The sequence below is a fragment of the Anas acuta genome, chromosome 7 (assembly GCF_963932015.1).
Source record: "Anas acuta chromosome 7, bAnaAcu1.1, whole genome shotgun sequence".
Taxonomy (NCBI): domain Eukaryota; kingdom Metazoa; phylum Chordata; class Aves; order Anseriformes; family Anatidae; genus Anas; species Anas acuta.
This window is the reverse complement of record NC_088985.1, coordinates 22769229-22784387: the sequence shown is the minus strand read 5'-3', so window position 1 is coordinate 22784387 and position 15159 is coordinate 22769229. Positions and strand designations below refer to the sequence as shown.

General features: G+C 37.2%; 2 protein-coding genes across 9 annotated transcripts in view; one reads left to right on the top strand and one right to left on the bottom strand.

The window, feature by feature from the left end:
* DNTT (DNA nucleotidylexotransferase) overlaps positions 1-15159 on the bottom strand; it is a 180036-nt gene that overhangs the window by 130722 nt on the left and 34155 nt on the right. The window lies entirely within an intron of this gene.
* Positions 4135-15159, top strand: part of BLNK (B cell linker) — a 94988-nt gene continuing 83963 nt past the window's right edge. Inside the window, exons 1-2 of the mRNA XM_068688156.1 lie at positions 4135-4236; positions 8969-9031. Of these exons, the coding sequence (XP_068544257.1) occupies positions 4162-4236; positions 8969-9031 (138 nt within the window). The 5' untranslated portion in view covers positions 4135-4161. The remainder of the gene's footprint in view (positions 4237-8968; positions 9032-15159) is intronic.

Below are 15159 nucleotides of genomic sequence, written 5' to 3'. Positions count from 1 at the left end.
GCAACTTATTTGGAATCAACTCCAATGTGAGTATATGGGAGAAAAAAAAAATAAGGAATATATGGTAAGTCATGCTCCTTTCATTATTTTTGTATAAAATGGGCATAAAAGATATCAGTGAAAATACTTTATATTTAAAAAAAAAAAAAAAATTGTTACCTTCTTGAGCTAAGATTTTTCTAAAGTATATTTTCCAGAGAGCATTCCAGTAAGATCAGTTGCATGCAGCTGCTACAAGTTTTTTCCTAAGCAGAACTTAACTTTGAAAGTTCTCAAATAAGTTTAACATATTTAGTGCTTATCTTCTTTTAAATATATAGCTGTATTTAGCAAGAAATGCCAGTGGTATGATCTAGGAACCATTTTCTATACTGCTTATTCTCTTATTAGAGATTTCTATGAAATTGCAAATCGAAAACTCACTTTATGAAGCTCCAAGGAGCTGTAGACTATACAAACATGTCTCTTATATGGCTTGCACATTTCAGATATTAGGAAAAAAAACATTCAGATGTATACTGTAACAATGTGTTAACTCTGCTTTATGTATGAATTATAGGGAATGAATTTCTGTTTAGAGGTCAGATTACATGGTATCTACAATGTGCTCGTTAGCTAAGATTCCCCTGAAATTTGTTGCTTCCCAAGGGGTAACAAGATAGAGTTCTGTATTAAATGTCAGTTTTGCTAAGGGCTCCATTTAATAAAAATTCTCAATGTACAGAAAATAGATTTGTGCCTTTTTTCAAGGAGTGAAATTGTAAAGAATACTGATGAAAAGTGTTAATGTCTTCAGTTAGATACAAGCTTAAAATAACATATTACACTCTGTGCATGTAGCCAACCCATTTTAAAGTCTGCCAGCAACCCTGCCAGATCAACAGACACCCGACACTCAGTATTCAAGTATTGAGTGTATATGACCTGCCCAGGGCTAGTGTTGGTTTTCATTCAAGTTTCTACAGTCTGCTTGAAAGTTTTGTGTAGGGTCATGGCAGTTTGCAAAGAACCAATTTGTGGCCCACCTTTAGATGGTGGATTCTGGAGGCCAAAATATGGAGGCTCAAGGATCTCCCCCACTCCTGGAGGCTCAAGGATCTCCCTCATTACAGTGTGCACAGCTGGCACCTGTTCAACTGCACTCATTTAATTGGATTGCCATGAAATTTGATAAATTGCGTAAAGTAACTAGAAGCATGAGGGTACTAATTAATAACCAAATCTAGACTCCTACTTATTCTTGAAATACTCCCCTTGGAAGTAGTGGAAAGTAAGCAGAAGCACAATAATACTGCATTTTTATTGCATGTACTTGAGGAAAGAAAACTACAGCATTGACCAAGCCAATATAAGTATTGGCATCAGATAAGAGCTATAGGCTCCCAGATGACAATGCCCATGTTCCTGGTCTTTAAATTTTGTCGTCATCACCACATTTAATCTGGCTGAAACATAAACAGTAAAGTATATCTTGCAAACCACAGTCCCTGTGGTTTGGCCACGTCTGCTACAGCCCCTGTGGAAACACCAAGCTGAGCACTAGTTTCCTAAATAGATGTCCTTCTCAGTAGAGAGCATAACTGTATAAACATTGGTCTAAGGAGAGTACTACCCTGAAAAGCCAGAATATAAAATTCTGGCAGTATCAACAAAAGCAATGGTAGAAGAATTAGTCAGTGTTTCAGGAAGGAGAGCAATGAGTGAGAAGCAGAGTGAGAGAAGAGCAGGGCACAGCAGGGTGGACAAGCTAGTAGGACAGGGCTTCAGCTCATACTGCAGCCTGGGAAGCAGCATATAAGCAGAGGGTTGCAGGCTGTAATGAGTACCTAATTGTGCGCTGGGATCTCTGAAAATGTTACTGGCCTAATGGGCCATGGCAGAAAGAGAAGCAGGCAGCATGCACTGAATTCAAACATCCTCTCTGCCCTTAAAACTCTATTTTTAGTCTGCCTCTGAGATGCTCTCAACTAGAACTGCTTACACCTGCCCAGTAACTAAACACTATACCGCATAAATAACAGTATTGCTGCACTTTGCTTTATTCATGTTTCATACAAGCAACCATTAAACCATAATCCAGTCTCCCACCACTGCTTCCTCCCACTGCTTCCCTCTTCCACCAGACCTGAAGGCCCTACTGACACAATTACTCCTGGACTGAAATTAGGGAGGCAAAGTCTCTTAAAGGAGAGGTACCTCTTTCTTCTGGTCCTGCACACAGTGGAAGAAAGCATTGCTCCCTCCTATCACCCAGGGAGATGTCGCCCCCTTGGAACCACTCACAAACAAAACACTATAAAATTCAGTTTAACTTTCCTTATACTGTCAGCAGCCAGGCACTTGGTGAATACTTTCTGTTCTACAGAGGTAAGCTTTAATATGCAAGGGCATCTATCTTTACTCTGCATTTCTAAAATTCCAGCTGTTAAGTTTATCTAGATTCAATGTTCTGCAAAGTCACAGGATAGGAAAGAGTTAAGAGTATTCAGTAGCAACAACTGACCTGTCAGTCACTTGAATAGCAAAAATACATGCAGGAAAATGTGAAGATAACAGATGAGACATTTTAACTTAGCTGAAATCTATTTTAACCTTTGAACACATGTCCAAATAAAACAGGAAGAGTAATTGGAAAGCAGAATATAACATTCCTTGGTCTCCAGCCTTTTAGGGAAGCTTTCATATTTCTCCTGATGTGGTGACTCAGAACTGCTTAACAAAATAATCTTGGTTTGTCTCAGCAGCCACAGATGCATCGTTGCAGTTTTATTGCCCAATCTATAAAACAATGGCTCCCAAAATTTCCCCATTGCTCCATTTTAGAGTATGCAACCTGCCCCCTCCTCCACTGTAAGAACTGCCTGTGCTGCTGCTCTTCAGCTGGAAGCATGAAGAGGCCGAGAAGCACTGTGTGAGGGGCAGGGATTCAGCTCCAGGGAGATGGATGGACAGGGACAGGGCTGGGAAGAGGCAGAAGTGTCCATCCTGAGACTCACTCAGCTCTGCTCCCTCCCAACTCCATCCAAGTCCCAGCTTCCACCAAACATCTCATCTTCCTCCTCCTGCAGCCTGCGATCTATGTCCAGCCAAACCATTGTGCAGCTCCCTCCTTAAAGGATTGTGGCCACAGCTCCTAATTTGGGGGTCTTCTGTGTAACATGTATAGTGTACGGGCACATAGCATATATGGAAATCACATCCAGACCAGTAAGTTATTGATTTCAAAATAGTTGGGAATGTTTATATTATATATTATTAATAATATTAATATGTCGTTAATATAATATGTAATATTATGTTAATAATATATATAACGCTATATATTAGGAACACTAGGGAAAGGAAAATCTTAATTTGTTTCCACACTGTTCCCTAGGTATCTTGCTTTTGACCACTGTCAGAAAACAAGGTATTGAGCTAGGTGAACTTTTCTGAATTTCTGGTTTGATCCAGCACCAGCATTTTTATGTCAGCCCTACATTTTGGAAAAGATAACATAGCATTGAAATGACTTTGACAATGTGTTCTTTAATGGTATTCAGACAAAGAGGAAGAAAAATAAAAAAACATTTTTAAGATCATACATTGCCTTTGAGTGATTTATATCCATCCAAAAACATGGCACCCAGATTTGAGATAAAGAATGGAATTATACATTGTGTCAACATGGATGTAAAAGGTCATTAACTAAGCTGTTTTTCCAATGTAAACAGCACAGCACATCAAAACAAATAAGCAAGTCAAATGCAGTCTAAAGGCGCATCCAAGCAACTGTACAACTGAGTTTGAGGTAGGCAAGAGACAGCAGCTATCTAATATTTTGCAATAGACATAAAGATTTGGTTCCATATTTAACTCTAAAAGACGCCAATGACTCAGAAATTTTATGCACTGATTTTCAGCAGAATGTGCTTAACTGATTCCAGTAATGACAGATATTTGCATATGTTGCATAGTTTTCTTTTATTGAAAGAGTACTTTGCATAAGAACATCGATACTTCCTAAATCATCTTTAAAGGCGTTCACTTTAAGTGAGCAAACAGGAAAAAAGTTGCAGAAAGGACTTCCTCTTAGGATTTCTACAGCAGCTCAGTAAAGAGCAGTGAAGCAACAGTTCAGCATTACTCATATAGACCAAGTCTCTCTCACTGGATAGCAACATGGCCACAAAATTACCGTCGCAGGAGGAGTGTGAAAACTGGACAGCTTTTCAAGTTGCAGATCTCCTGAGACAGGTACTGAATTGCATACGTAACATTTGAGAAAGTTCAGTCTATATTCAGCTAGCAGAAAATCTTACTGGATACAGTATACAGATATCTTATCCTAAACATAGCACAGATATTCAAACATACTGAAAATAGATTAGTCAGCAGGTACCATCCTCAAGAATTCATTCATGTTACTATGTGAGTTTCTGGGTGTTCTCCTATTTTTTATACAGATTTATTTCATGGCAGAGGCTGTTAGCTAAGATCTCCTACATGGCAAATCATATTGAAATGTTTGCTCATAGGCTATTTCTTAGAATAGAAGAGGTATTTCATGCCCCAGTTTATATACTGAGAAGAAATAACCATTTCAGTGAATGTGGACATATTTTATATTTGCAATTTACTTTAAAATTTACAGGATGTCAGTAAGAACCTAACTCTTCATCTTTTCTTCTCAATGTATAAATACACACAGTAGTTGCTAGATGTTTCCTCAGACTCACGGTACTTGAGCTTTTTTCTTTAAAAAAAAAAAAAAATTGTTACTTTGCCTGCTTGTACCCTTCCTTGCTATGCAATGTCCATTCTATTATATGTAAAACAATATGAATTGCAAAGTCTTTCAAGCTTACCTTCAGTTATTCTTTCACTATTTGAATAATCTCCTCTCTGATAGGTACAATATCTCCTCTGATATATCTATGTTTATGTGTATTATATATATATAAATAATGTATATGTAACAGATTTTTCCTTCTACTGTACTGAATATCATGGCTCAGGTTTTAAACTTCTATGTATACCTTATCTACATAATAAAAATAATTCACTGTATTATGCTATATAGTCGTCTTTCACATTTCCTTTTGATTTTTTTTTAATGGAAATTTCTCTAAATAACTTTATATAGTTTTTGACTTGAGCTCATCCTCCTACCTGTAGAAGCACCCATCTTTCCAATGTTTGTTTTACACAAACAGTGAGAATTTAATACCATTAAGGTTTCTCATCCTTCTCAATTGAAGCAGCATGTAGTCTTTTTCAAGAAAAAAAAAAAATACTGTTATGAAGTGTTTCTACAAGTGTTCCATTTGTAGCCATGTAAAATGTAAAAAAGTTTCTGTACTATTTTATATCTTTCTACTTCATTTTGTGCATAGATACAAGTCCTTGTGTGTGTACAGTTTAAAAAAGTTTTACAATGCAGATGGATCACAGGGTAGACCATGGTCCCCAGATTAAGAAAGTGAACCTCTTCCATGGAATTGGTTCATACCATAATGATAATGTCTCAGCTAAACTCTGAACTTTTTACTGTGAACAGCTACTCAGAGGATTAATTAGCTCAAAGCCTTGCAGCTTAAAGGAAATCAGACAAGAATCACTGTATCATCTATTAATTAAAGTACCCAGTAATTCTGTAGAAAAATACAAGGCAAGATTAATAATAATTTATCAACAGAACAGAGGCTTCCAAAGAAATGTCAGCAAGCAAGCCATGACTTCTGACTTGGTACTTGTCAGGGGAGAGTATTATTATCTTTTCCAACTTTATAAGTTCATGCTTTGCTTATGTTCATATCACCAACAAAGGCAGCTAAGTGATCCAACCACTACAGCATAACCAACACCAGGTGTTTGGCCATTCCATGCATCAAGGACTAGCACTGGGGAGCAGCAGCCAGATTGTACAGAGCCCTCCAGTTCCCAATGCAAGCACTGCGGAGGCTGACCCAGGTACTGCTATCCCTTTCACAGCCAGTCAACCCACGGGAACTGTCCAAAACCTTCCCATAGACATGGCATCTATTACCCCTGTTAAGGTTGCAGAATCAAGCACTCAGATATGAAAAGTTCCAGAACTGAACTTGCTCCGATTTATATACGCATTATGATAGCCTGCAATTGCTTCTTCATGTGCTGTCTTTTCCATCCAGAAGAACCTGCCTCTTTCAATGCAGAAAAGCCTGCATTTTCTGTGCACTACTCTGAGTCTTTATAGATATTGTAGGGTGTGCAAGGCCTGGGCTTGCCAAAAAAGAGCAACTGTATTCATGGTAATGTGAAGTTAATTCTGCTTTGAAATATCAGATTCTGTCAGTGCTCTAGCTCAGCATTTTTTCCTGAAGCCATGCAAGTCATACATGGGGGAGGGTAAGGGAAAAAATAAAAATAAATTTAAAAAAAGCAATTTCCTGAGTGCTTGAGCTGAAATTCCAGACTCCAATTTGCAGAAATGGTAAGAGCTGAGTTACAGCCATAGTGGGAGCTCAGAAGCTAAAAATGCCAAATTATTGAATATATTGGTTGTATATGTATACCTACTTTAGATCCTGCATAGCTTTAGTTACACATCCTAAAGCAGCAGATACTGTATGAGTTTTATTTCTCAGGCATCTCAACTCCTCTTGCTAATACAGCTTTCACCTCACAAGGTGGTCTAAGAAAACATAGCAGATTAGTATTTCTGAAGCACTCAAATAAAAGATTCCTGAAGAGCTTGAAGCAACAACAAAAAAAAAAAAAAAAGTTTTTTCTGGGTTCAGAGGAAGGTTTAAATACCGTTCAGCATAGGTATATAAGATAGCAAATGAGTGCTGAACAGAATATAATAAATTGAACAGCAATTTCCTTAATGTCACATCACCTTTTATACATGTATGCTGCGACTGATGCTGGGACTTCTAGAATAAATAATTAAAGACGATAACAGAAACCTGCTAGGCATATGCATGTACTTACTCTTGTTATCTTGTGTATATGTTATAACTGTGACAACACATATTCCATGTTGCACTCAGAGTTGATCTACCTGGACTGCCACATTTGTCATGTAGCCTAGTCCCTCTCCTCAGTACTGATTGTAATGCTGTGGAGTCAGCAGTATTTGAAACAGAATGAAACTTTCAGTGGTCATCGCTAAACATCAACAATGAGATGTCTGCTTGCCTAACAAGCTCATAATTGGAAGAAAAAAAAAAATCAATTTTTCCCCCTCACATGAAAGGTACCTGCGTGATTAATAGCACACAGCAAACCACCATAGAAAAAGGAGCTCATCGGGGTCAATAACTAGAAAAGAGAGCAAATAAATGGAAATAGGTGGGCATTATTATTAATAGAAACTGCGTGTTACCTTGATTTTTGCCTTTCTGCCAACATCTGTGCAAGTGTCATTAAAAAATAGCAATTAACACCTCCACACACACCCAAACACTGTCTGCAACACCCACAGCAATTGCAAACAAAGCACTCTCCAAACGTAGTAAAAAAGGAGAATTTATAAAATCAAGCATATATGTAGAAATATTGGCTTACAGGCCAAACAAAGTCTGAGTATAAAGTCTTCATATAAAAAGTACATAAAATACATTTTGAAGGTTTTTAAGGATAATCACTTTTATGCATTCTAGAAATAAATAATTACCTTAGAAAATTCCACAGGTATTGTTATGAGAATAATTTATTTTCATTAATGTTCTCTGTTAGCATCTGAGTTGGTCTGTACTACTACAAGAAATTACATCTATAATATATGAAAGAGTCACCAAGAACTGATAAATGTGTAACAAATTTGACAAATTTTCCCCATGATGCACTGTTTTCCAGTTTCAATACTAAGTTTACAAAAAAAAAAAAGTTTAAACTACCACTGGCCCAATCCTTTAAAAACCTGGACACAAACTTCTGAACTACAGGGAGATCGTGCATTTAACAGTTTTCCAGAGCACAGTTGTTCTAATCTAAACCAATAAAATGATTAGGTAGTATCTGTATTAAAATACACTTTGTTAATGGAACTGAAACAGACTGAGTTCTTTGACCAAGCATAACAAACACAAAGTCATTTCAAAAGCGGTACATTCTTAAAGAAGAGTTCCTGATATTTTCCTACTTGTTATACATAACTGCAATTTATTTGAAAACCCATACTAAAACATATACTATAGTGACTTGTTAGACTTTTAAGATATCTTAATAAAGGCAATCCAATGTGTTCGCTTTTTTTCGAAATTATTATCTAGTTGCTGTGACAAAGAGATACTATTACTGGACATCCTTGTCTCATTTTGCTTTGTAACCAATGCCAGCTTACTTAGAAAGAAAAAAAAAAAAAAAAAAAAAAAACAAGCAACCATGCTAGAGAAGTAAGATCCTGTTTCTGAACCTGAATTGCTTTCTAGCAATGCCCATCTCCCATGGGAACTGAAGACATCTCACCCAGTCATCTGCTGCTGGTGCATACTGAGAGTTGGTAATAGAGGCGTGTAGCAGGAGAGCTTTCTCCTACACAGCCTTCAGTTCCAAGCAGTTGGAAATGTAACTGTTTCCTGAGGTGATGCAGTTAATGAGTTATGCCATGAGCTACCTTTTTGACCTGTTTCTGTTTTTAACCTCCTCTTTTATCCTACAGCAACTAAATTTCCACAATTTATTTCTGTTGGGCTCTTTGTTCTATTCGTTAGATTTTCTGCTTCATAGTTTTACCTTGTCTACTGCATTCATGATTTTTTCAGCCCTTCCTTCTGAAGAAAGGGGTAATACTTAAGAGGCCTTATCTGTTCTTGCATGGAAGTCACTACTTATTTCTAAACATTGGTATTATTCTGCCCAGTATCCTTTTCATGACTATCCATGCCAAACAGTATAAAGATTTCTGCAACCCTAAGTATTTGAGCATGGAAATATTAATCAGCTTCTTTACAAATGTCAAATTTCATACTTGTAATAATTCTGTTATTTCTCACCATAGTTTGGAATGCCTGAATCTGCTGTGCTTGTAGAAAAACTGAGCATGAATGGATCTCATTTCTTGGTAAGTAAATATTTCATAAGGGCTATCAGTCAAACATATTTCAACATAAGTCTTGTATTCCTTTCCTTCTGGTGCCAGGAATTAATCTGACATTTTCATTCCTCAATGTGGCAAGGAACATCTCTTATGAAATATTACTTATGGGTTCTTGTTTTTTTGTGTGTGTTTTTGTGTTGTTTAAATAATATTTATATATATATATATCTTAAATAATGGATTTAAGATATAAACATATCTTAAATCCATTATTTATGTACAAGCTTCTCCCTAAAACTTACATGACTAAAAGCACTACTAGTACACAATTCTACATGAATTTTACATTCAAAGTTTAGAGATACTGGAAACAATATCTAAAAAATTCTGATAGCTTCTTCTGTTGAACTCTGAAAAAGTTTTTTGCATAAGTGTGTGGTTAAATTGATTTCAACTAATGAGTAGAGAGGAATAGAGTAAGTCCTTGAATTTGGGTGATTCCTCTACTGCTAATTCCATTTGTGTAGCTATCAAAGTAAAAGAACTTTAAGACCTTTATTTAGCTTTATTTTAAAGTTAAATTAATTGTTAGAATTTATATATTTCCCTGCAGGGAAGTTATCTTTGGTTGGCACTTTGTTACTTAACAAAGCTGTTTCCTGGGTGCACCAGGCATTACATCTGCTGTTTATGTTAACAGAAGCTCCAGACCTGCAAAGTGATTCATTAGACTGCAGTTACTTGTGTGCATGCGTGTTTACTTTGTTTAATACTTTATGGTAACAAACTGAAATTGGGTTTTCTAGTAATTAATGGCAGGCTAACAAAGCTGTCCAATACAGGCTGATTCCTGTACCTTTCATAGGTTATAAATTGAATTGCTAAAGATGCTGTACTCAGTCCATTGCTGGCAGAGAGGGACTGAAGTTAAATGTGTTGGCTCCTTATACCTGCTGCAAGTAGCAACAGGCAACAGCAGAAAAGGATTTGAGAAATTTTCAGACAGTAGTGGTAACCTAATAAAACACAAGTGAGAAAAGCAAGAGGAACAATGGATGGCCTTTGGTCATGGTCTGTGATAGAGTTGTGTTTTTTATTTTAAATATGATTAAAAATGAAAGTATTTGCTAGCATGCTGTACAAATTATGCATTCTTCAACAAACCCTTAAACATCATTTTGCATTGCAGAAACCATGGCAAAATGCATGTGATACAACAAGCAATGTTCATTTTTTATGGCATTGTTAAAAAAAAAAAAAAGACAGGTCTTGTACTAATGTTCCTAGAGTTTTCATGTGTTCTTTAACTAAATTGTTCAGTAGCATTGTCAGTATGATAAATCTGTAATGTCATGCTTGAAACAGTTAATTATAACAATGCTAAAAAAAAATAAATAAATATGTATTGAATACATAGAGATATCAATAGCAATATTTGAGTAGCTACAAGATGCTGTTCACCTATGTACAAACATGTAAATTAACTTATAGATAATTAAATGAATAGCCTACATTTTTATTCCAAACTCCTAGCCTAGTTACAAGAAAACTAAAATATTCCAGGAATGACAAGTTCCCTCACTGTTGCACAGTGTCTGATTTAGAACAAATCAGACAATCAACTTTAATAGCTTTGCTTATGCTGGAAAAATCATTAAGGTTTGAGAGGTCTGCCTAAGAAGTTGTTCCTAACAATACGAACATTTCTTTAGAGAAAATGCCAGCAGGCTGTGATTCCAGCACCCACTTCTGAGCTAAAATAAGTTCAGAGTTTATCTTCTGAGCTGAGATAGGATGTGCCACTCCTATGGGCACCTCAGTGTCAATTGTGGCAGTTGGCAAGACACTCAAGTTCACCCCTCCCAGGCATGGGTATTTGGCCTTACTAACATATAAATGAGTGTCTGGAGTCCATGGTTCTCAAGAATACACACCTGACATTGTTAGCATTAGAATGGTTTTCCTTACCACTTTCATTTCTTTCAAACAGTATGTAAGTGGGTCTCTGCAGCCTCTGGGCAGAGGGGAAGATGCTGTTCAGGCTTTCTCTTACTGTGAACACAGTTGGTAAATTTGTCTGATTGGGCTTAAACTGTACTTGTGTTATTATACGTTTGGAGTCCTGATATTCTCTGACATGTTTGAACAGCATATGACATTGTAACCAGATGACTGAGGTAGATACTTCCACTTTAACAAAAGATTTTTAGTATGAGCATCTATTCTACACCACTTAAAACGTGATTCCTTAACTGTATCAACTGGTTTGTTTGCAAGCATCTGGAAATGCAAAAATCCAAAATCCTGCATATATTATTGCATCCATATATTACCTTTGGCAAATACCTTAGGTTTTGCACCTTCCAGAATTATTATTCAGTTACAAAGACTATAAGATTTATTTCATTACACACTGCAAAGTCTTAACAGATGCCTAATACAAACCAATATATGGCTAATATTGGATATTGAGCTAAAAGTTAATAGAGAAAACCTGGCTATCTGGCACTGGACAGCAAAGTACACAAAACCAGAAAGCACTTGAGGAAGCCTGGTGCTATCTACTAGACAGGAGTGGGAGGTTTACCCCTGCCATTAATAGCTTATGAAATGCAAACATAAGCTTGCCACTGCATAGAGACACCAAGCACATATGCAGATCTCTTGTGATGTATGTAGAGCATTATTACCCAATAGTAGATGCATATTTAGATCTAGGGCTGGTTTTACTATGAGCTCTGTTAGGTATTACTGAAAATTCCTTCTAGTCTAGCAGATTAAGTAAGCATCTCTCTGTGGTGTCTTCTACATGAGTTGAATGAACTTTTCCCCCATTTGTTCAGAGAGGGGCACAATTTTCTGTTTTACCTTTGCATGGTCTGAAAAAAAATATATATATATAAAAAATAAAAAATAAAAAAAGTATTCTACCTTAGATATTGCTGCACAAAACAAACAAGAGTACCTGATAAGGCTGAGGACAATCTGAGCAAAATCAACTAAACACCTAGCAGCAGCCCTTCACAATTCTTCGATCGGCCCTCATTCCTGCCATAAGACTCCTTCAGCCCATCCTAAATCTTCTGCTTCCCTGCTATGACACTGACACTTCAAGCATGTGCAGCACAGGCTTTTTGTACTCATGGGAGATGCCCAAATCCAAGATGCAATGCCTCTCCAGTGAGGATCCCTTGGCGGGCCTTGCTGGAAGGTTCATGTCCTGGAAAACAGCATGTGCTGCTCCCTCGTGACAGGATATAACCACCAGCACATCATACGTGCCTCTAGTTCCTGTGTGGTTTCAGCAAGGCCATCGACCATTTCAACTTTTTTTCTGAAGAAAAAACATTGTCAAAAGTTTGAGAAACATTGCAGAAAATACTTACCCTAAAGCTTACCACATAACTGAAGAACACCTACTAAATTTAACTAAATACAAGGTAAATTGGTCATAACACCTTAAACACCTAAAATCAAAATTTTACCAGTTTCAGAACAAAAATAATCAACATTCATGTGTGTTTTGTTTTTAAGACTTTCTTGCTGTTGAGTGGTTAAAAAGCTCTTTTATAGCAATACCACTTTGTTTTAGAAATATACTGATTACCACTTATCTTCTATATGAAAAAAATACATGCATTCTATAAAAATTTAGAGTTAATAGGTCTTCCTTTACTCTTGTGTAGAATTAATAGCTCTTCCTTTACTCTTCTGTAGAATCTAAAAATACAAAAGATGGTAGATTAGATCTAAAGTATACTGTACAGTTTCATTTTCCTTTTTTATCTATCTTACTCTACTTACAATAGCTATTCAATATGCAGGTCACATCTAAATGATGCTAATCTCGTCCCGATGTGCAAATCGGCATTTAGCCACAGCTGCATTGCACAAAGCATATTACATTCTCTCTTGCTTTTTAATGCCTGATTTTGCTACACTGTACTCTGCTTTTCTGGTCTGTCAGAGTAGGTTCCTTGTTTGATTATTTATTTTTTTTTAAATACGGTTTTGAAATTCCAGTGACAGATTGAAAAGTACATAAAAACATTGAGTTTTGAGTTGAACTTCAGAACTTAAAAAGGAAGATTTTATTATATGGTTTGTATATAGAAATTTCTGAAGAGTCTCAAACATAGCACAATGGTCAGACACTGATCCTAAAGATCTGTCATATATCTTTCCTCTTTATTGCTGTTTCTAAATGTGTGCTGAATTGCACTGCTAGAATATGAGTACCTTGGAGAAAAACAATGCTATTTTCTTCACCAATACACTACTGGTTTGATTGGGTAATACTTAAGGAAAAGAGCCTGTATCTTCCTGTGGGAGACTCATGCCTCCCTACCGGTACAAAACACTGCCAGATCTTGCCAGGTTGAACTTACTGAGGCTGTACTTTGACATCCAGTTTTGTCCAGAACTGCTCTTGAGGAAAAAGCAACTATTGTCTCACTTGGATGCTCCCTCCTCTCCCTGCAGTGCAGAAACAGGGGACAAGAAAGGTCAGGAACTGAACCTGCTTTTGCTGCCACAGCAAGCAAAATGCTGCTCCTCTGCTGGTATGTGAATCCTGCAGGCTCCCACAAGACCTAAGCCACTTCCCCAGTTTCAGCTGAGAGAGAATTTCCTAATAGCAGGATTGACATGTTAGTACTATAGGGTGGGGGCAGGAGGAAGAACAGATTACATTTGATTTTAGCTGCTTGGATAGCTGTCAGGAAAACACTAACTAGCATCAGATTCTGTTCAATGGGATCTGACATCCAGCCCTGGATACTTAATTTTAGAAATAAAGCTTGGACCATGAGCTCCTTGAAGAAAACAATGTTTACTGGCATCCTACATAAACAACAGAAACAAGATACTTTATAATTACTCCTTTATAACCTAATGCTGCTGCAAAAGGGTCAAGAAACTCTTGCAGTGTTTTCCCTGCATATCAAGCAAGTATAAAGAGCCTTCATATAGGTGAGGTCCAGAGAAACACAAAGTTGCAGGTACTGGTCATTAATGCTCTCCTGACAGCTAAATATCACAATTCCATTGCCACTGTTGTTTAATGGCATACGGCTCATCTCAGAGAGCCATAAAAAAGCTTTTTTAAACAAACACACAAAAAACTTCAATACTAACATTTTGGGGTTCCCAAGTTTTTTTGAGTGAGTAGAAGTGACCTTAGAAATCTTTGTCCTGCCTTCAGCATGCACACAAGCTCCCCACAGCAAAATAAACCATTCACCACAGAAAACTGATGTTACAAAAATATGTATTTTCAGCTCCAAACATGATTTGGCCATGCAATCCCATTAAGCCCATTGCAGTTTTGCACAACTTTTATTCCTCTAACATTTCTTTCTCCTATTTCCATTTACCTACCCATCTGATACATTGTTCCTCTCCTTTTCCCAACACGCTGCCAGGGCTGAGCCCGTCTCCTCTTTTACACAGACTTCCCTTGGGTGCTTTCCTCCTTTTCTTCAGAGTAGGCTCCTATTCATGGAAGGAAATTGGATCCTGGTGCCATTTCTCAATGATTTGCAGTCCTAGGGGCTTTCCTCATTGCCATTCTTCTCAGCTGTACAGGTTCTCCATCAGAGACAGCTAAGTTGGCTCAGATATGAGAAGTGTTCTTTCAGAACCACCTTCCTTTACAGGTATTTCTACAGGCTCTGGGCTCACCTGGTTGATGATGAGCTTAGAAGTTAATAGGAGCCAGGCACCTTAAGAGCTTGAACATTTCTGTGCAAAAACAAGCAAACTTGGCATCTCTCCCTATAAGCAAGTGCTTTACAGGCTTCAAAAACACTGTTAAACTAAAGCTGTTTAAAATTACTCAGGGTAGATAGAAACTGAAAATAGTTTGTCCTCAGGGGAAATGGATAGGAAGCATTAAAATGGATGGCCAAAAATGTAGCAGAGAGCAGAGAAGTGCAATCTTTGCCCCTTACTGGATCTTGCAGATGGCAGCAGCAGGGTTACCAGTGTAGGGACAGTTAGCACCAGCTTTGTAGATCACTTATTTGACATCCTCACTGTCAAGTAAGGAGGGGGTGGGCTCTGCTTTTTGCTGTTTCTAACCAAATAGGAAATAGTTTCTAAAAGCAGAGTCACAGGTTCTTACATTATTTAAAGATGAGGAAATTGATAGG